This window comes from Homalodisca vitripennis, chromosome 4, assembly GCF_021130785.1.
Source record: "Homalodisca vitripennis isolate AUS2020 chromosome 4, UT_GWSS_2.1, whole genome shotgun sequence".
Taxonomy (NCBI): Eukaryota; Metazoa; Arthropoda; class Insecta; order Hemiptera; family Cicadellidae; genus Homalodisca; species Homalodisca vitripennis.
Window position 1 is genome coordinate 75,447,925 of NC_060210.1, and position 22,041 is coordinate 75,469,965.

At 33.3% G+C, this 22,041-nt stretch overlaps 2 protein-coding genes across 2 annotated transcripts; both read left to right on the forward strand.

Annotated features, from left to right (window-relative positions):
• Window positions 1-1,251: 1,251 nt before the first annotated feature.
• LOC124361063 (zinc finger MYM-type protein 5-like) lies at window positions 1,252-1,968 on the forward strand. The gene has a single exon (XM_046815097.1). The coding sequence runs from the start codon at window positions 1,252-1,254 to the stop codon at window positions 1,966-1,968; it is 717 nt and encodes a 238-aa protein (XP_046671053.1).
• Window positions 1,969-2,342: 374 nt separating this feature from the next.
• LOC124361064 (zinc finger MYM-type protein 1-like) lies at window positions 2,343-3,410 on the forward strand. The gene has a single exon (XM_046815098.1). The coding sequence runs from the start codon at window positions 2,343-2,345 to the stop codon at window positions 3,408-3,410; it is 1,068 nt and encodes a 355-aa protein (XP_046671054.1).
• Window positions 3,411-22,041: the final 18,631 nt, after the last annotated feature.

The following is a 22,041-nucleotide window of genomic DNA, read 5'->3' on the forward strand; positions in this document are numbered from 1 at the left end:
GTCGTTGACTCGTTGTATTCAGCTAGTTCAATGTTAAAGTCAACAATCAATTGTAAGTATGATTGAATCTGAATGAGACTTAGATGTAAGAGTGGAGTGAATGGACAATTTTAGCTAACAAGTAACCATTGCAATAACATGTGGGTCGTTGTCAAATCAACTGTCCTTTCGAGGTCCCAATATATACAATTTTTAATAACTTTAATTTTAAGGGGGCGATTCACCATTGCGGTTTTAGCAACCTTTGGCCGGTCGGCTCCCATAAGCGCAATGTTAATTTCACGCTTGCAGGCTTGTCGAATTCAAATGATCATATTCCAACAGTGCTCACAAAATGTGCTCATAAAAAGTAATATTTTTTTTACGGAAATCTATTGACAACTAATCAATCTAGGGTTCTCGATTTTTTAATTTCCTCTCAACAAATCTGTTTAGCCTTCAACGGGCGGTTAAAAATCACTAATTTTTGGACTTTTTGCCAAGTCCCCTACACTATATTATTTAATATTTTCAACATTTAAAAAACGGCAATCCTAGATCACCATTTGAGGAATACACCAATACTCTAAAATTTAGGATAACTTAATTCTGTGAGCAGTGATCATTTGAATTCCACGCCCTGTTTTCATGGTCAGCGGCGTGTTAGAGCACCCCCTTAATAAAATATACTCAATTGTCGTATGTGTTATCAATGAACCAATTAAAATTTAGGATAATTACTTTACTTGCTTATTACCGCTGCTCTTGTACTTATTACTCCTTATAAACCTCATGAGTGTTACTCTCTACATCATGGAATGTTAGGTAGGTACCCTAAATCATGAGTGTTACTTGGTAGTTTTAAGGGGAAATTGTTTAAACTACAGATATTTTGGCATATTTAACATATGTTTTAGATAAGTAAGAACAGAAGTACTCTAAAACTCATTATTAAGACAAAATAAAATTTTTTGGCGAGTGAAACTCAAAGAAATTGAAAAAATCTCGTAAAAATTCATGTAAGTAATGCAATGTATTTGCTTGCGTTCTCACAGAAAAAAGTCCAACATTTTTCCAGATCCCCTTTTGGCTGGTATATGTGTGCCCTCCAGACCTTCTTCCTTCTTCCCATATAAAAAGAGCTTTCAAATCTCGTTTTCTCCAGGACCCCTAGGATGGCAGTTACGCAGATTACGCTCCCAAATAACTGACTATTCGGTTCTAACGTAGAGTTTTATATTTTAGGCTACTACTAGCTTCTCTACAACTACAATGAGTGATGGACGGAAGAGGCTTAGCGGTGCGGAGTACAAGAAACGGGCGAAGAAGAAACTCGAAGAACAAGAACGTGTATTGAAACAAACCAAAAGGCTAGATTTGTTCTTTAAGACGCCAGGAGAACAAGAGATTGCACCAGTACTTGAAGGACCTGCACTTGACGATTCCGTTGACGAGACGGCCGGCCAGCTGGACGACAATGTTTCAGCTGGGCCAAGCTGCTCAAATCCACCAGCTAATCTAGCAAGTTTAAACGAAGACATCATCATACCTCACGAGATCGCCACTGAAAGCCTTTCGTTGGAGCTGCTGTCACCCTGCTGTTCCAGCGAAGATCCAGCTTTCTGGGTTTTGAATGATGCAACTCGAGATTCAATCGCAAAAAGTGGGTTCAAACAAAATATCGACCTGGATTTCTCAAACAGCGTCAGAGAATACAAGGATCAAAAACGATATTTATCCAAATCTCTGTTTCAACGAACATTGAAAAATGGAGAGGTTCAGGACAGAAAGTGGATGGTATTCTCAAAAAGCAAGGGTTCTGTTTATTGTGGCCCTTGTTTGGCATTCAATTTCAAAGAGAAATCCCAGTTTGATTGTAAAGACGGATTCAACGACTGGAAAAATGGTGAAAGTCGGGCCAGTCATCACGAAAACTCACCAATTCACAAGTCGCCAATCATTACTCTAAATCACGAGAAATTGCTCTGAAACGTGTTGGCAGTATGTTAACTGAGTAGCTAGACAAAGAAACCAATTATTGGAAAAAGGTTTTGGCCAGGGTTATAGCGGCCATTAAGGCCTAGACATCAAGAGGCCTTGCATTAAGAGGCGATGATGAAATCTTTGGATCAAACAGAAATGGAAATTTTCTTATGGCTTTAGAGCTTATCTCCAAATTCGACCCTTTTTTAGCTACTCACATTGAAAAATATGGTAATTGTGGAAGTGGTCATACAAACTATCTCTCTTCCCAAACGTGTGAAGAAGTCATTGAATTAATGGCTCAAAATGTAAGACAAGAAATTTGTGAAGAATTGAAACAGTCAAAATATTTTTCTCTCATAGTTGATTCAACCCCAGACATGTCTCATGTAGACCAGTTGGTTCTTGCAGTCAGGTATGTTTTAAATGACGGTGTACCCTGTGAACGATTTCTTACCTTCATCCCGTCAGTTGGACATACCGCAGAGGGTATGTTTAAAAGTGTGATGAGAGAACTAGGAAATCTGGAAATAAACATTGATGACTGCCGAGGCCAATCGTACGATAATGCCTCAAATATGTCGGGGACTTACAATGGTCTTCAGGCAAAGATAAAGAGCAAAAGTCCTTTAGCTCTATTCATCCCGTGTGCGGCTCATTCTTTAAATCTGGTCGGATCATCTGCTGCTGAATCTTGTGAAGAAGCGTGCAGATTCTTCATGTTGCTTCAAGAACTTTATGTGTTTTTTACATCTTCTACAAAACGATGGGAGTGCCTGATAGGTGTAATGGAAGATTCTTATCAGAATAATAAGACTATAAAAAGGGTGTGTCCTACACGATGGTCGGCTAGGGATGATGCATGTCAGAGCTTGCGAGAGTCTTGGGACGAAGTGTACAAGGCTTTGACAACAATTTCAAAAGACCCAACAGAAAAGGCTACAACCAGATGTGAGGCTCAAGGAATCGCTCGGAATCTAGAACGTTTTGAGACTGCATTTATGGTATGCTTCTGGAGCACTGCCCTCCATAGAATTCACAAAGTCAGTAAAACTATACAAAGTGGAACCGTTGACGTTTTGTTAGTCAGGGATTTGTATGGTTCTCTAGAGGAATATTTTGTGTCAGAAAGAAACAACTTTTCTTATTTCGAGGAATTGGGTATGAAGATAACCAAAACTGAAACATACGATTCATACGAAAAAGACACAAGCAGACAAACCAAGCGAAAAGTCTGGCCAGACGAAACCCGGAGTGAAGAAGTCAACCTGACTGGCAGAGATGACTTGAGAATTAACACATTTCTTCCAATTCTAGATTCCTTTATTTGTGAATTTAAGAGAAGAAAAGTGGCCTATAGTGACTTTGTAGATAAATTCTACTTCCAACATCACAGAAGAGGAACTAAGAAACAAGGCAACGAAACTTCATCAAATTTATCAAAATGACTTAGATTCCGCTTTTATTGAAGAGTGCATTCACTTCCAAAAACACTGTGCGGTGGGAATGGACAATCCCTCAGATAAAACGTTGGAAGGAATTTTTACCTTTTTGAGAAAGAACTCGTTGCATGATGTTTACCCTAACTTGGACATAGCAGTACGAATTAGTTTGTGCATACCTGCAACTAATTGCGCGGGAGAACGTAGCTTTTCCTGCCTTCGAAGAGTTAAAAACTACTAACGGACAAGCATTTCTGAAAACAGGCTCAATTCACTTTCCCTCCTATGTATAGAAGCAAATTTAACAAAGAAGCTCTCTTATGAAGATTTAATTAAAGAGTTCTCAATTAAAAAGGCTCGTAAGAAAGCTCTGTAAAATGTAAATAGCCTACTGTATATACAATAAATTAGTTCTGTTAATCACACAATGAACTTGTATTAGAATGTACAAACGTTATTTTTAAATATTTCAACTCATGCTTATAATAAACCAGTTATTCAAATAATTTTGTCAACTTTAATTTCACCTTGCAAAACCATTTGATTGATTTAAATTAAACAATTTTCCAAGATTTGAAAATATTTAACAACATTCCAAGTAAGTGTAAGTCTGCAAAAAATACACATTTTCTAAAATGTGTGTTATTTGGGCTGCAGTTCCATATAGTTCCACCGGCACAATCGAATACGAACATATCGATTGTTGATCAAGCTAAAACATCGTGCCGCGGCGTTAGGTTAGGTTATTTCACGTTATCTTGTGTTTCTCGGTCGGTAAATAACGTGAAATAACCTAACCTAACCACCGCGTCGCGATATTTCCCCGTTATTTCACTAAACATTAAAAAAATTTATAATACATTAAAACAGAAATGCTTTAAAAACGCTATCCAAATTACTATTTTGTTCCTGAAAAATGCAAATTTTCCCGGGGGGGGGGCCGGACCGCCGGACCCACTTTTGGCGGGGGGGGGGGTGTGCTCCCCTTTTTGGGGCGGCAAATTATCTTAAGCCTATAGGCGGCAAACTGGTAAATCCGGCCCTGTCTATGAATATATGTTATGGATCTGCACATGTATGTGTGTAAGAGGAAGTAAACTACAAGAAGTAAACAAGGAGTTGGTGTTTAACATGACGTCAGACGCTGTAATAAGACTCGGAGCCAACACGGCTCTGACAGAGCTCTCCGTTTATTCAATTTGACGTGTCTTGTTTATCTTACTTCTCGAGCTAACTAGGCTGCTTATTTTACATTAAAGTCTTTCAGAGATTGGTCTTTCATTTTGAAATGCCACTATCTGTCACTAATTCTTTAGTCACTATAATTCTAATGGGACCCAATAATTCTGATTAAGAGTAAATTCCGAACACTTTAAGATATTGAGTATTCTTTCACACGAAAACATCTAATAAGGTATACTAGTATGACTCTCTGCAGGAACATAGCTTCTTATGTCAATATGACTATACAACTACAGACGAAAAGTTCGTTGTACAACGAGTTGCATGGAAGATTAATATAGTTCCCAAGTTGTATGTGTGTGTTCTAGTCTGTGATTTCATTACTTTGTTTTGTTGTCTTAGGACAAGAAGCTAAGAAGATTCTTATAGCATTTCTTCCTAAAAGGACCTTTGCGCAGCTTCCAGAGTGATAGGATATTCAGGACGAGTATGGTTGCAGGTAGGGGACGCCTCCTGTTGAGATCTATGAGGAAGGATTGCAGGCATTATATCTCATATCATGTCACCTTGAAGAAAGGGAGGTCAGAAGATATGTACCAGTATCTCCAGTCAAAGCAGGCAAGGTTAGCACGTCCGTGTGTATAAGCTAGCAACTGTCTTTAACACTTAAGGAGCCCCACTAACTCCAACGGTCATCATCTGTAATAGACTAAATTTACGACTAGACTTGCACTTCAATATCTCATCATTAGCTGTTAGAGATGTGCCGCTACTGAACATTTATAGGGTTCCCCAAATTTAAGACAAGTCGCTTTTGTTGTACCCATTGAAGGTTCAACTGGAAAGTATAAACCAGCCAGAAATGAACCCTCCTGGGAAAGATTAATTATTTTAAATTACGTGATAATGCATAGATACTGAAGTCTCCCACTTTTGTAAGCATCATAAAATTGGACAGTAGCCTACGGATGATTCGGTATGAGACTTTTCATAGAGGAAATTAAACTGCAATTTTTTAACTAAACTGCAATAGAGGGCGTTAGCTAATTTTTTTAATAAACATACTGAATCGTAGCAAAATTATTAAAATAAGCTTAGTCCCAAAATATAATATAAATAAATTCCATATTTAGCTGCTTTAACCGTATAATTACATGAAAGACACTGTGTGCAGTTTATACACAATAATAAAGTATGTTTGCAAAACCTAAACAGTGCTGTTATATTTCTCATCAACATCTAATTCGTTAGTTGGATTCATGTTTTTTTATTAAAGTTGTTGTTGAATACATGATTTTACATTATTAGTGAATATTCCATCACGTATTTAAAGTACCCCCTCACACTCCCGTAACACTGTTAATGTTCACACTGTAATGGGTAAACGGGAGTGTTAACAAAGAGAGGGAGGGAGAGAGAGAGAGAGAGAGAGAGAGAGGAGAGAGAGAGAGAGAGAGAGAGAGAGAGAGAGAGAGAGAGAGAGACAATGACAATGACAATGGTTTTATTTATCCTGCCCTGGTTTGGGCCAAAGGCCCACTCTTCCACCAGGACAGGCTCAAAGATTTACAATTCTTTTTACATTAGTTGAGGGTTATATTACACAAATAGTATTAATAATATAATTTCTAATAACTAAGAATAACACACAATTTACGATTACATTATTAAAGTATTTTACCTATTACTTTCATTAACTAACAAGATTTGTGAAATCGCTAATTATAAATATAAATATTATTATTTTTATCTCTCCAAACTTCAATTAAGATACACACTGTAGAATATGTTTTATCTCGATTAATCTCCATTTATACAAACATCACATCTTTTCTAAGTACATTTTAATAGTCTATTAATATCTTCTTAGCAATACCTCTTTTAACCTTTTGGCAAAAATATTGACACTAGGAGCATCCTTAACATAATTGTCTAAAGAATTCATAAGCCGAACTGATAATACATGAAAAGACCTATTATAAATTAATGTTCTATGAATTGGAACTCTCAACACTACTTCACCATATCTAGTTTCCCGTTGGTGCCCTTCTCCTAACCTTTTATAAACTTCATATAAATACTCTGGCTTTCTATTGACTAACAATTTCTTGCACAGATTCAAAACACTATACACCCTTTTTTCTTTAACTTTTAATAGTCTTAGTTCCTTGTAGAATCTAGTTACATGGTCATCTAATCGCAAATTATACATATACCTAATACACGCATTTTGTGCTCTTTGTAGCTTAGTTGTTAATGTTTCATTTAAGTCACAATAGGCTATATTAGCGTAATCAAAATAAGGAAAAATTAAAGTAGTAACTAACATTTTTTTAATCATAAAAGTTGGTTTAAAATTCAATCGTCTTAACTGGTACAAACATTGATAAACTTTCCTATGTATGTAATCCACTTGTTCCGACCACGATAAATTTTGAGTAATTCTTATCCCTAAGTTAACAACAGATTTTTCAAATTCTAAAACTGTACTATTTATTTTTATAGGTAACACAGTATGATGCTCTATGCTAGAAAGTAAGCGAGAAGTGCCCACAATCATAGGTTTGCATTTCAATACATTTAAGCCTAATCCATGGTTTGTGCACCACTTAACAAGGTTTTCCAAGTCAGCATTTAAATTAGTGATAGCTATGTTAATATCCTTTATACTAGTCTGCAAATACAACTGTACATCATCAGCATATATATGGATTTTACTAAATGTAATGGATTCTATTATTCTGTTAATATACAATGAAAACAACAACGCAGACAGAGTGGAACCCTGAGGTACACCGGAAAGGTTAACTTTCCAATCTGAAAACAAGCCTCCTACGGTTTTAATGCGCTGCAATCTATTGTCTAAATAGGAACTAAACCATCGAACAACATTTGAACTAAAATTATAAGACTCTAAAATAGACAAAAGAAGCTTGTGATTAACACAGTCAAATGCACGACTGAAGTCTAAAAACATTAAAATAGTTACAAGTCTCTTATCCATTGCATATCTTAAATCATCTGTAATACGAATTAAAGCAGTTTGAGTGCTGAAGTGTTTTCTATACCCTGACTGGTATTTACACAAAATATCTTTCTCATCAATGTATTCACATATTTGACTATGCACTAACTTATCTAAAACCTTTCCGAACACACACAGTATATTTATCGACCTATAGTGCTTACACTCAGAAGGGCTAGATATTTTTGGCAAAGGTAATATAACTGATTTTTTCCATTGGCTAGGATAAACTGAGTTAATTATAGAAAAATTATAAACATGGCATAAAACCTCCTTAATTTCATTAAAAATTAACTTGATAAACTTTATTTCAATTTCATCGTTTCCTACAGCATTTGAAGATATACTATTTAACATTTTAAACATTAAATCACAATTAACATCCTTAAAGCTAAATATCCCAGATGGCTCATTATACATGTTCTTATATTGTTGAACCAAATCATTACTGATTTCATTATTTATACCACACAAAAAATCATTCAAATTATTCAAAGGTACAATTGGTTCCGTTAGTCCTTTTTTCTCCTTTCCAGCTCCCTGTTTCCTAAGCACCTTCCATACATCTTTACTGGAGTTATCTTTTTGAAAGAACAATTCAAAATGCCTATTTCTTGCATCTCTTAACACTGTCTTTACTCTATTTCTAAGAGTTTTATAACTTTCCCATACACCTAGGTCTTTAGTCTTAACATAACGCCTATAAATAACGTCTCTTTCTTTCATCATATTTCTAATTTCTCCCGTAATCCAAGGACACGGGTCTCTCTTTTTAGAAACATTACGCTCTATTACATATTTATTGAACAACGCAGATAAATAACTTTCTAAAATAGCTACCTTATTATCAATTGAATCACTATTATATAGCTCATCCCACTTTAAACTCAAACACTCATTCTTCAAAGCATCTAGGTTTATATTTCTAAAATCTCTTATCTTAATTTTACCCTTATCAGTATTTATTTTATTTTTAACATTGAATTCTAAATATATAAAATCATGATATGATAAACCAGATACTGATATTTGTCCAAATTGTTTAACTCTATTTTCATCACTAACAATCATTTAATCTAACCAAGACTCGGTATCAGGCCTATGATAAGTCGGTTTCAATGGTAATACACTAAGATTCAAGTTACGAACTATAGCCAGCAGTTGATTTTTATCATTAAAATACCTATCAGTACACAAATCTATATTGAAATCACCTATCATGACTACGTTGCTATAAATAGGCAACAAATTTCCAATAATTTCAAAACATTCTGATATATACCCGACTTTGGCATATCTTCAAATAATTTTTATTCTCTTTAAAAGTTTCTCTTAAATCAAAAAAACTTTTTTCATTATCATTTTGATTCATCATTTAAATACAATTATTGATGAGAGAGAGAGAGAGAGAGAGAGAGGGAGGGAGGGAGGGAGGGAGGGAGGGAGGGAGGGAGGGAGGAGAGAGGGAGAGAGGGAGAGAGGGAGAGAGGGAGAGAGAGAGAGAGAGGAGAGAGGGAGAGAGAGGGAGAGAGAGGAGAGAGAGAGGGAGAGAGAGAGAGAGAGAGAGAGAGAGAGAGAGAGAGAGAGGAGAGAGGAGAGAGAGAGAGAGAGAGAGAGAGAGAGAGAGAGAGAGAGAGAGAGAGAGAGAGAGAGAGAGAGAGAGAGACTGAGTGAGCGAGAGCGTGAGAGGGGTCACGCGCCACGTCCGCTGGGACAGTTTAGATTATCCAAGGCCCTAATGGGATCCTTGTAATACTCAAATAGCAACCCCCTCTTATCTAAGGTGGCCACTTAATTTACACAAGCATTAATGTGAAACTTATGTGCAAATATTCATTTCAGTTTCATACTCTTGTATTCATTTATTTAGATTTCTATGACATACAGTCAATAATAACACAATGATAATCATTTTTCGTTTGTTAAGTTGTTGATTTTAAATATAAGAGAATTGCTTCTCGGATTGTAAGAGTCTAAAGAATAGCAGTCATTTATAGCAGTGAACACTAAAAGAAATGGAGAAACCTTCAAAAGATGTGTGCTAAATGTCTGGTTATTTTTGTATGAATTTACAAGTGTAAAGATGGTTTCATTGTTTTGTAATATTTTATATGAATTATTCTACTTGTTTAATTATTTAATAATTTTATACAGTTGTATAAAGGGCATTGTAAAGTGACCAAAAATTACTCTATATCATTTAATGCAATTATTTCATAATATAATTTAATATAAATATACTATAACATATAATATAAATTTAATGTAAATATATATATATATATATATATATATATATAATTTCAATAAACATTGAATCACAAAAAGTACTTGCTCCGCCGGGACTCGAACCCGGATCTCTCACTTGCCGGGTGAATGTGCTACCATTACACCACAGAGCCCTCACTTTTTACGATTAAATTATTTTGTATTTGGGCGTTTCTTTCACATATGTGTTTAAATAACCAAACTAACATATGGTCGGAAGACCAAATACCTGTCAAATGACTTTTATTTACATTAGATTGTATAAACGGCAATAGCCGTGAATGTGCTACCATTACACCACAGAGCCCTCACTTATATATATATATATTTTCTGGTTGCAATAGTAGCAATAGTGATTTTACGGGTATTTCCATTGTACATATTAACATAAGGTCCATAAAGAAAAACTGGGATTTACTCATGTTAGAATTAAACATCTTTTCTGATACATTCGATGTGCTGATTCTATCAGAGATATTTTGTGACGAAATTGAGATAGACAAATTTAACATTGATAACTTCTGCAGAATTAGTGCATGTAGGGTGGGTAAAAGAGGAGGAGGTTTAGCCTTATTTTATAATACCTTAAAACTTAAATTTACCGAATTTAACATTCATACAGAATCATTTGAAAACATTGCTGGGTCATTACATACTTACGGAAATAATTTTAGTTGCAATTTGCAGATTCTAGCTCTTTATAGGCCTCCAACTCAGAGCACAGGTTTTAGCGTAGGTTATTTTGTGAACGAATTATCAATTAAGTTGGATAAAATTTATCATAATGGGAATATAATTATGATTGGGGACACAAACATTAATATTAATGGTGACCTGGAGAATTCTGCTTTAGATTATTTAACGATGTTATTGTCGAAGGGACTGGATAGAGTAATTTACGACAATACTAGGGAAGAATTTAGAGGTGAAATATTATGTTCATCTTGCATTGACCATATATTTATTAGAGAAGTTTCTACTTTCGAGAAAATTGTTGGAGGCGTTATTAGGTCTAAAATTTCGGATCACTATCCTGTTGGTGTAAAACTCAAATTTGTGCAATCCATCACAAACTGTAGTGCATCTTTGCCCAAAATAGATAATATAAATGAAACTAGGTTGAAATTAGAATTAGGTAACATTGATTTATTAAATATGCCTATAGAGAACTCAGATATGGCCTATAACTATATAATCAACAATCTGAAAGCATTATACGATAAATGTAAGGTTATAAATAAACCCCAAAACAATAAAAAAAATAAAAATAGGACAAGAAAAAGTAAAGAGTGGATGACTAATGACCTGAGAGACCTGACAAAGGAAAGAGATAGGCTATTTAGAAAATCGAAGGCGAATCCTACAAATCTAGTTTATAGGAGGAACTACAATTGCTTTCGAAATAGAGTAAATAGTGAAATTTCAAAAAGAAAAAATGAGTACTATAAACATTATTTTCAGAACCCTAAAAGTGACCCTAGGAAACTATGGAATGGAGTAAATAAACTATTGGGCAGATTGAAAGATAAAAATTCCGATAACCAAATAATGGGTTCCATATCAGACTCTGTACAAAATATAACTAACGGATTTGCCAACCAGTTTGATACAGGGGTGATGAAAATTAAACATCACTGTGCTAATAAAGAATTTACTGGTACGTGTAACAATGCAAAACATAGTTTCTATATACCTAAGGCAACTGCAACAGAGATTAAACGTATTATTGATAACTGTAATGAGCACAAAGCTCCAGGAATAGACGGGATTAGGTATAAAGATCTGAAAAGTATATCTGCATCCTTGGCTCCTGTTCTGGCCAAAGCTATAAATATATCGATTTCGACGGGGGTATTTCCAGAAAATTTAAAAACTTCCATAGTTAGACCAATATACAAAAAGGGGCCCAGAGAAGCCTATATTAATTACCGTCCGATTGCCTTGCTTTCAAGCATAGAAAAAATAACTGAGATGTTCATTGTCGGAAAATTAAATAAATATCTTAATGAATGTAGTTTAATTAATGAAAACCAATTTGCATTTCAAAAAGGCAAAGGAGCGGAAGATCTCTTACATGTATTTGGTACATATATTAATAAACAATTATATAAAGGATGTCACGTACTGTGCCTATTTATTGACTTGTCAAAGGCATTTGACACAATTGATTATTGCAAAATGGCTGAGACACTGAAAAGCATTGGGGTGGTTTGTTTGCAGCTGCAATGGTTCCAGTCCTATTTAAAAAATCGGATGTTTACAGTTAAAATTTCCAACATATTTAGCACTTACAAAACAAATACTTGTGGGGTGCCCCAAGGTAACAATCTTGGGCCAGTACTTTTTAATATTTACCTTAATAAAGTGTTTGAAACTGTAAAACATGTAAAATTATGGGCCTATGCTGATGATTTGCTACTAGTAGCAAGTCATCATTGCTTGCCCGACAGCTCAATCCATGTTGCAGGCCGACTTTGGCCGGGTTTGTGAATGGTTTCATGACATGGAACTGATCGTGAACTCGGAGAAGACGGTTATGATGCACATTCACTTGAGAAATAAAAATTTAGCAATAAATCCAGTAATAAAATATCACAAGTGTTCCTGTCCAAATTTTAGAAATTCAACAAATGGAATAGTAACAGTATGCAGTTGCAAAGAAATAGAACTGGTAGAATATTGCAGTTATTTAGGAATAATAATTGACAGTGGTCTTACTTGGAAAAAACATACTGAAAATATTCAAAAGAAAATGTTGTCATGTATGACTGCGTTTTATAGATTGAAAAACACCATTAATTTAGAATGTAAAATATCCATATATAAAGCATTAATTGAGTCTATTATTAGATATGGAATACAACTGTATGGGTCAGCGGCGAATTGCCATTTGAATAAGATTTGCCAACTTCAAAACAGGAGTCTACAGCTGATGTTTACACGCAGCCCAGATGATATAAATATTAGCAATCTACGTAGGGCGAATACATTAACCCCTCAAGATTTTTATAAATATACGATATACGTGAGACACTTTGGTAATGACGAATACATGATGGTAAACTCTAATACTACATCTGCAAATTTAAGAAACACAAAAAAACTAATTGTTCCTTACATAAAAACGGATTTTGGGAAGAGACTGGTGGAATTTATTGTGCCTACTCTTTACAATAACTTGCCTAACCACATTTACAATGAAAATAATTTTACAAAATTTAAAAAATCTGTATATAATTGGTTAGTTCACACATATTAATGGTAAGGCTGAACATTTCCTGATACTTTATGGACCTTGTTGTTGTTTTGTTTCACTATAATATTGTTTTATTTCATATTTTTAAGAACTGTTAATGCCAAAGATGTATTCCTGTAGTTGTATTGATGTTTTTCTATGTTCATTAGTTTAGATCACTGTTGTTATTTATTATTGTCATGTTTACTAAGTATTATTTATATATAATTTTACTCATTACAAATAATATCTATAAAAGACAAGACCTATCTACAAGTGTTTGATTATATATCTGTCAGAGAAATGTTTTGCTTTCTTTTATTGTTATGTGTACAGTTTAATAAGATATCTTTATTTGTTTACTAATTAATTCAAGTATATCTCTCTAGACTTCTGTTATCCTCAGGGATGGATTTTCATTATTGTTTTTTTTTTTCTGTTTAAAACTTAAATAATATATTTTTGCTTATTTCACACTTTAATGAACATATTGAATAATCGACTAGGTATAAGGTAATCTGAACTTTACGTAAAACTGATGATTGCAATTTGCTGCTGGTGTTCCATTAATACTGCACAGTATAGCACTTTGATAATACATCAAGTAAATCAACCGGTAAAGTACTCAACCGGTGCTTACCAATTTAATAAGGAATGCATATTTTAATGGTTCTAGAGGTAATCTCCATTGTGCTGTATGTAGTGTTTCTGGTACACTATGTCTACTAAAGGATATAACAATTACTAGTTGTGTTTAATTATTTGAGCTTATATTAGAAATTAATTTATGTACTCGGTTACTATCTGTTGTTATAAACGACTAATATAGAAAGTTTGCTAAGACCTGCCAGATTGAGAGTTGCTTGAATTTTTATTTATTCTATGCACTGAATGTAAATATAACTAAGAGTGTAGCTTTAATATATAACAAAATAATTTATATTATATCTAGTATTAAATGTAAGTTATTAGGGGCAATATCATAGTTATCAAGATAATGTTATTTACCTGGAAAATAGAATATCCAAATTTCCACTTACACAGTTGAATAATTTCAATCACACTTTACACAACATTTAACAAAGACATAACCGACACACAGTACGCCAGCATATATTCAAATACTTGTATGCGAAGAAAAGTTATTAAGTAAGAATGAATAAATTTGATATACATAATTTCTATAAAATAAATAAATTAGAATAGCTGTAACAGTTGTAAGAACCACATTTATATCATATTAATTCACCTCGATCCGTCTGTATGTAGGCTACACGACATGACTGTTGGTTCTTGCCCACTGCACGGAAATTAATCGTTTTTGAAAACATGTTTGAATTGTACGTAATATTTGTCTACCTCTTCCGATAACCCAATATCTTTAATGGTTATTACACAAATGGATAGGAATGGGTAATAATAACTGATAAGACTAATGAGTTACTTAGTTGACCGAGTCTTTTGACTATTCGCCACGGTCAATACCATCGACCTATTCACCCAATTTATTTACTTTTCTTCAACTTTTCAGTTTACAGTTAAAAGCTTATTCAACAGAATGTTCTAAATATTTAATAGTGTTATGGGAATGATGTATTGTATTAACTTATAGTAATAATCAGACAATATTTTTTAATCACTCCAAATTAATAATTTCACTGTTGTATGTATATTATATACCAATGTTCACCACAATTAAATTAAAAATACTACGTTAAGGACCTGAAAGATAATTAAATGTAATTATGTATCTCAACTGTAGTTAAATATAGTTATATAGGTTCCCGCTGACAAGTATTGTACTTAGCGGGGCCTCAGAAATGTATAATTTCTTGAATAAATGCAATTCAATTCAATTCAAATTCAAAATTCAATATATACAGGGTGTTCTGAAAAAAGGTGCCCATAAGTCAGGGCGTGATTCCTCACATCAAAATAAGAAAAAAAGGTCTAATTAACATAGGTCCGAAAATGCTTAGTTACCAAGTTATACAGGGTGAAAGATTTCGTCTGAATTTCAGTTCCCCTGCTGCAACGAAGCCCTACGGGTATTTGTTGGCTGTTAATTAAGATGTACAATTTAGCTTACTTTATGTAAAATGAACAGAAAAATTGAATATAAAACCGTTTCCAGACCTGTAGCTACAGTAATGTTTAAGATATGTGACGAAATACGCGAAACTTGGTCCCGAAAAACAAGTTACATTTAGGTTTGAAGCAGATTTACTATGTTAAATGTACAATAAACACAAAATATTTTTTCACGGTACTTGTAGAAAATTTAATTTCGAAGAGAAAGATGTAAAATAAGTCTATAATAGACAAACGCAAACTTTTAAAAAATAATCCTTAATTACATACAAAACGCATGAAAAATAGACAAAATCTGTTAAGCTCTCTACAAATGTAATATTGAAATTAAAACAGCTGTTTTATTAAAATATTTGATTTGAGAAACAAAATAATTTCTATTTAAAAACATATGTTTTAACAATGTAACATTGTTTATAATAATTTAAATAAACATTACAAGCAGCTATTTTTCCATTGCTCATTAAGTGCGTGTGTTGATCTGTACTTTAATACAAGTTAGTGCGAGTGCCGTTGAAGTTAATTTTTGATAGCTAATAATATCTTATTCATCATGGCAGGTAATATGAATATTATGTGCACTAATGGTGAAATGGCAGACATGCATTTAATGTACGGTCTTGCACATTGCAACAGTCGTCAGGCTAGACGACTCTATCAGGAACATTTTCCTCATAGACAGTTACCGACTCATAAAATGTTTTCTTCCATTCATAGAAGGCTAAGCGAGACGGGAACCTTTAAATCTGGAAAAGTTGGTAGATCAGGACGGCCACGTACAACGTGTACAGCTGAATTGGAGGAGGGCGTGTTGGACGAAATAGAGAATCATCCTGGAAGAAGTACTAGAGAACTAGCCTTGGATTTCGGTGTTAGTAATTCAATTGTCTGGAAGATTTTACACGAGCAGCAGTTGCATTCTTATCACTATCAAAGGGTCCAGGCTCTTTTGCCTCGAGATTACTTTCCTCGTGTTCAGCTATGCCAATGGCTTATCCGAAGGTGCAGAAATCCACATTTTTTTAAATTACATTATCTTTACTGATGAAGCAAAATTTTCAAGAATGGCTATTCTTAACACCCACAATACTCATATGTGGGCAATTGAAAATCCACGTGCTATTTCAGAGAACCGTCACCAATATCAGTTTTCTATAAACGTATGGGCTGCTATTCTGGGTGATAAAATTTTTATTAGTTTTTTACCTGATACGCTCAATGGTGAAAATTATTTACATTTCTTGACGACTAATCTGAATGAGTTACTCGAAGATGTGCCACTATACACACGCAACAACATGTGGTTCATGCAGGATGGAGCTCCAGCTCATTACACATTACAAGTAAGAGAATTTTTAAATGAAGCATATCCAAACAGATGGATTGGTCGAGGAGCCCCAGTAGCATGGCCTGAAAGGTCACCTGACCTCAATCCTCTAGACTTTTTCTTATGGGGACATTTAAAGACGCTTGTCTACGACTCGCCTGTGGATACCATAGAAGAGTTGTGAATAAGGATTGTTAACGGGATTCAAAGGATACGTGAGACATCTTCGAAAGAGTTCGGCAGTCTATGAGAAGACGGCTGGATGCTTGTATTTTGAATGAGGGGAAACATTTTGAACATCTACTGTGACGTGGTTAGTTTTTTAGGACAAGTGTAACTTTTTTGTTGAATGATAATTCAGATAACTTTTTTATGTATGATAATGTATGATTGTTAAAAATATTTACTTGATAAAAAATAATAGTAACTCATTAATTTGTTTTAATAAAACAGCCCCCCCCACCCCCCCCCCCCCCCACCCCCCCCCCCCCCCACCCCCCCCCCCCCCCACCCCCCCCCCCCCCCACCCCCCCCCCCCCCCACCCCCCCCCCCATTTTGGGTCAAGTGTTACCTATTCCCCGGGTTATAGATTGCACTTTATTAATAAACTTATGGGGTACATAATTATTTTTGATGTTACAAATTGGTAATATGAGGTAGATAGTAATTTGGGGAGTTCCTGGAGCACTTTCAGGAGCCCGACCCGTAAAAGCAATGTAAAATACTGTTCAAATGTACCATTAAAGGAAGCTCTGAGAGAAATAAAACACAGCAGAATATCAATAACATAGCAATCTCATTGAATGAAATTTAACCGAATATCTACAGTCGTTTCGTCTCCAAAAGCAGCGATCGGTACTTTTCTATCTACTCTGAGGAATGAAAAAATTAACTCCATAATCTATAGCTGTTTGCTTCTACATTTCTGTATAGACTGTGACATTTGTATAAATGTCTGTCGAAAATCGCTGCTTGACGAAATAAAGGATTTCATCTTTATATTTTAAAATTTAATCCAATATTTAAAAACATGGGTGTCGTTTACAAATCTATAACGGTTCTGGTAGTTTAATAAAAAACGTTTTTCTATTCATGTTATCTCATAGCGCAGAGGTCATGGGCTTAATCATAAAAGCCCCTAAACCCTAAGGGGGGGGGGTTCACCAAGCTTGATGTTTTCTCATAGTTTCTAGCATTTCAAAAAACTTACCAAAAAGAAAGGACAAATTTTAACGAGATTCAAACGAAATTACCAAAACAATTTTAAAGAACAGTTTGATACTTTCCTTAAATTGATACAGGAATTCAAAGATAACTTGTAAAAAGTGCTTTTGCAGAAAATAAGACGTCTTAATGGAGTGTTGTTACTTATCGAGCAAAAATAGTAACCTAAAAAAGTTAAGGGGATTACATTATTTAATATAAAATTACGAAACGATGAATTGAAAAGGAAAGTAAAATAATAATAACAAACAGAGAGTTTTCATCGTTTTTTTATGACATTTTTCCCTTATTATACGTTTCCTTTCAAGTTAATTCAAGACATTATATTCGATGAAATTTCTTAGGAAATTTTTGTGAGTTATCAAGATTTATTCAAATCAACAATTCAATTAATTTAAAGAGCTATTTATAGAATTTTTGCGTTATAGAATATTATAGCCTATTTTGTGTGATGAAACAAATAAGGTATATACTGTAGATAATATTCCATGTGATTCCCTATGGAACGAAAAGACACCGAACTATGGTGTATCAAAACTGCTAACTATGACGTTGGGGAGTGGACTGCAAGTTTTAGAGTTAAGTACTTTAATTTACAAAGTTTAATTAGTTTTAATAATTTCTTTAATACTTTTATAGTCTTCTTTCCAGTAACAATCAAGTGTAATTTTTCATTTTTGTTTAATTCTTTCTAATCTTTTTTTTCATCCCAAAAAAAAAAAACCCCCCAGTCATCAAAAAATCTGTTTCGGCAAGTGTACTTTACAGATTTCTCCAAAAAACTCGGCAATTATTGTAAACCCGGAATTTATCTTTCATTGTTCTCCATAATTCAAGATTCTATGTTTCTTCCGTTTCTTCCAATTCATTTAAACTTCTTATTACTCTTTTAAACCTTACTCATCTCCAATATTCATTTAACTCTTTTCAAGACACTCCATTTAAATAGAAAAAATTTTAAAGACGGAAAAAAAATCGACAATTTGCTAACATTCACTCGAGAAGTCGGGGGAGAATGTGAGTAAATACCGCATTCGTTTTCACAGAGGTTCTTCGTTTAATTTCTCCAAATGTTACTTATAAAATCATCAAAGATTTACAGGCTTAAAATCGTATATCAAATTCAATATCCAAATAGCTGAAAGATTATAGGTAAATAATCTTTTCATAAATAAACACGTGTGTGTATCGATTACCTACAAACCTAAGGTGTATGTCTTTGAAAAGGAAAAATAATTTTTGTCAATATGGTTCCAAAAGAGTATAAGTAAAAAATTGTTTATTCTGTTTTCATAAATTTCCTGTATAACATATTTTGGTTTGCTTCTTGTCTCCGTATTGTAGATTTCATAAGCAAGATTCTTCAAAATTGTATCTGTTAGTTTATTTCGAAATTTCCTCTAGGCGTTTTTAGGTCTTTCGTACAAAATTAAATTTTACAACCTCTACAAAACTAATAATATCTTTTATCGTATAATTTCTCTCCCTCTATTTAGGAAACACTTGTAACTAGGTTGGGGCATTATTTCTCTTCCATTTTAATACAGAAAGAATTTTTTGTTTTATAATTGGAGATTATGGATATACTAAGTCTGCTGAGATATAAATTTTTCAAAATCGCAAATGTTTATGTTTTAGATTATCAACTACCGAGATATAATAGAAATGACTTTTTATTTTATTATTCCAACTATTTAGGATACTTTTGTCTATGATTTACAAAAGATTATTCCGGAAGAAATCGAGATTTTTTATCAGACGAAAGAGTATTATTTTTGAAGTTTTAGAGGGAATTGAAAGGAGGAAGGATATGACAATTCATCATAACTACTGAATTTTCTCTAATATCGTTCTTAATCACATCATAGGCTAAAAATTTCTCAGAGACAACCAATCAATCATAACTATATATCGCGTTTTGTAACAAGCTTTTTTGAAAATCCATATTGATAATTTATATCGTTCTTTTGAACCAGAATAATTTGTCAAAACTCACTTTGTTGTATCAATGAAACATAAATAGGTCTATTATTCGCTAAAAATTTTCTTTAGGATTGTAAGTACATTCTTCCTTAATTGATTTAACAGTAAACTTTCTTAAAATCTTGATAACATCTGATACATGATGATTATGAAAAGACCTCCGGAAATGTTTAAAATTTTGTAATTTCCATCTGGATAATAAGAACCGTTCAATTTTATCTCTTGATATTCTTTTACATCCAAAACTATCACAACTTTGTTGAAGGTATTTTTTTTTTCGTTGAATATTTCTGTCTATCTGTTTGAAAACCTATCATGATATCGAACTTGGGATTGAAGATATTTTCTTTAATTATTTGTGATATCGAACGAATATAGGTTTGTTGGAAAATCAACCTTTTTGTTCAAATTTACATTTGCCCAATCTATGAAAATTAATACATAATGTTTTGACTTTGTGTGTAATTTTCAATTCAAATCAACCTTTTTTTACTCTTCGTGATTTTATAATCAATTATTGGAACTCTAATAAAAAAATCTGTAACTTTGTTTATTTTTCCATCAACAGGCATAAACATTTCCAGTTGCAGTCTTCAGATCACATCATCGTCTTCTGCTCTTATAAAACTCTTAGTTAAAAATCCACCTTTATAGATCCGGTAATAGTAACATTTTCAATAAATTCCTAATCCCAAAATGAGTAAATTTCCAGCATTGCTTCAAAAAACTACCAAATTTAAAATCTGATTCTTAGCCATTCGCAAGTTTGAGAAATAACATCACTTTTTTGAATACGAAAAGTTCCTTTAATTGTGTCTTATTGGCACAAGTTTTCGACTTCTTCTATCAATTTATTGTGTTTTCTTATTCATCTTAGAAAATAAAAATAAAAAAATCTGTAATTGTTGTTATTTCCATCAACAGCATAACATTTCCAGTCTGCAGTCTTCAGAATCACATCATCGTCTTCTGCTTTATAAACTTAGATAAATTCCTTCCTTTATAGAATCGGATTAGTAACATTTTCAAAAATCTAATCCAAAATGAGATTCTCTTTCATTTCCAAGCTGCTTCAAACCAACAAATTTAGAATGAATCGTTCAAATCCATTCGAAGTTGAGAAATAACAATCACTTTTTGAATAACGGAAATTGTTCCTTACTTGAGCTTATTTTGGCCACAGTTTTCGACTTACTTCTATCAATTTATTGTGTTTCTTACTTCAATCTGTAGAAATAAAAACGGTATAAATTTATCGGATTAATCTTAACATTATCAGTTTCCAAGATTATGTTTGGCCATCTTGTTTTGTTAAAGTTCCAGCAAATATTAAAAAACTGGGAAAGTTAGGACGAGCTAAAGTTTATCTCCAAAATCATATATTAACTCAGTTCTTTTTATTCGGTTCATTCAAATGTTTGTTTACTAAATTGGATAGAAATTTTAAATTCCGCCCCTCTTTTCAATATCACTCGCATATTTTTCTGTAGTCGCGCTCATTTAATAAGAGAAAATTTAGGAAATTTTAAAACATCATGTATCCATTTTTTTCTCGAATCTATATGTACGTTTTTATAAGAGAAAAGATATAAAATTAGAGAGTCATTTTTAATGATATACTACTTCGTCATAATTCAGGATCTCTTCCTTACCATTTTGACGATCTTCGGTCCACAATATTTCAAAAAAAATCTAGCACAGGATAAGGTAACCGCTATCTATAAATATTGTTCCAATTCAACTGTATCATTTATTTTCAATCCTCAAAAACTTTTTATACTCAAGTGCTCTGATAGAGACAAAGAACAGACCATATGATCTTTTAATTGATACTAGTGTATAGTTTTTCCTTGAATGAACTCTGGTGGACAGGATTTTGATATTTTAGCAATGTGGTTTATACCAATTCAATTTGTTTACGTATAATCTCATCATATCTTCGGCATATATTTCATATTTTGTGAGAAATGTCTCCACAATGTTCTATTTTTTTTTTCAAATCTCTTTCGTGTTGCCATGATAAAAAAGATCGAAAGCCACTGTAAATGTCCCGGCCATCTCTATTTATTAGGAAAACATTTCCAAAATCAAGTTTTTATAAAATTGGCTACTTTTTTGCGTTTACAGCTTCAGCACATTTTCCTGAAAATTCTCTTAACTCCATTGATGTTTAGCTATAGTATTTTATATATCATGTTGTTGCAGTTTTTTTCTTTAACAATCTCACACAGATATCATGAGCGCCATTTTATATAAGGAAAATTAATAGTCATCATTAGCCGCCTAATCCATTAAATCTTG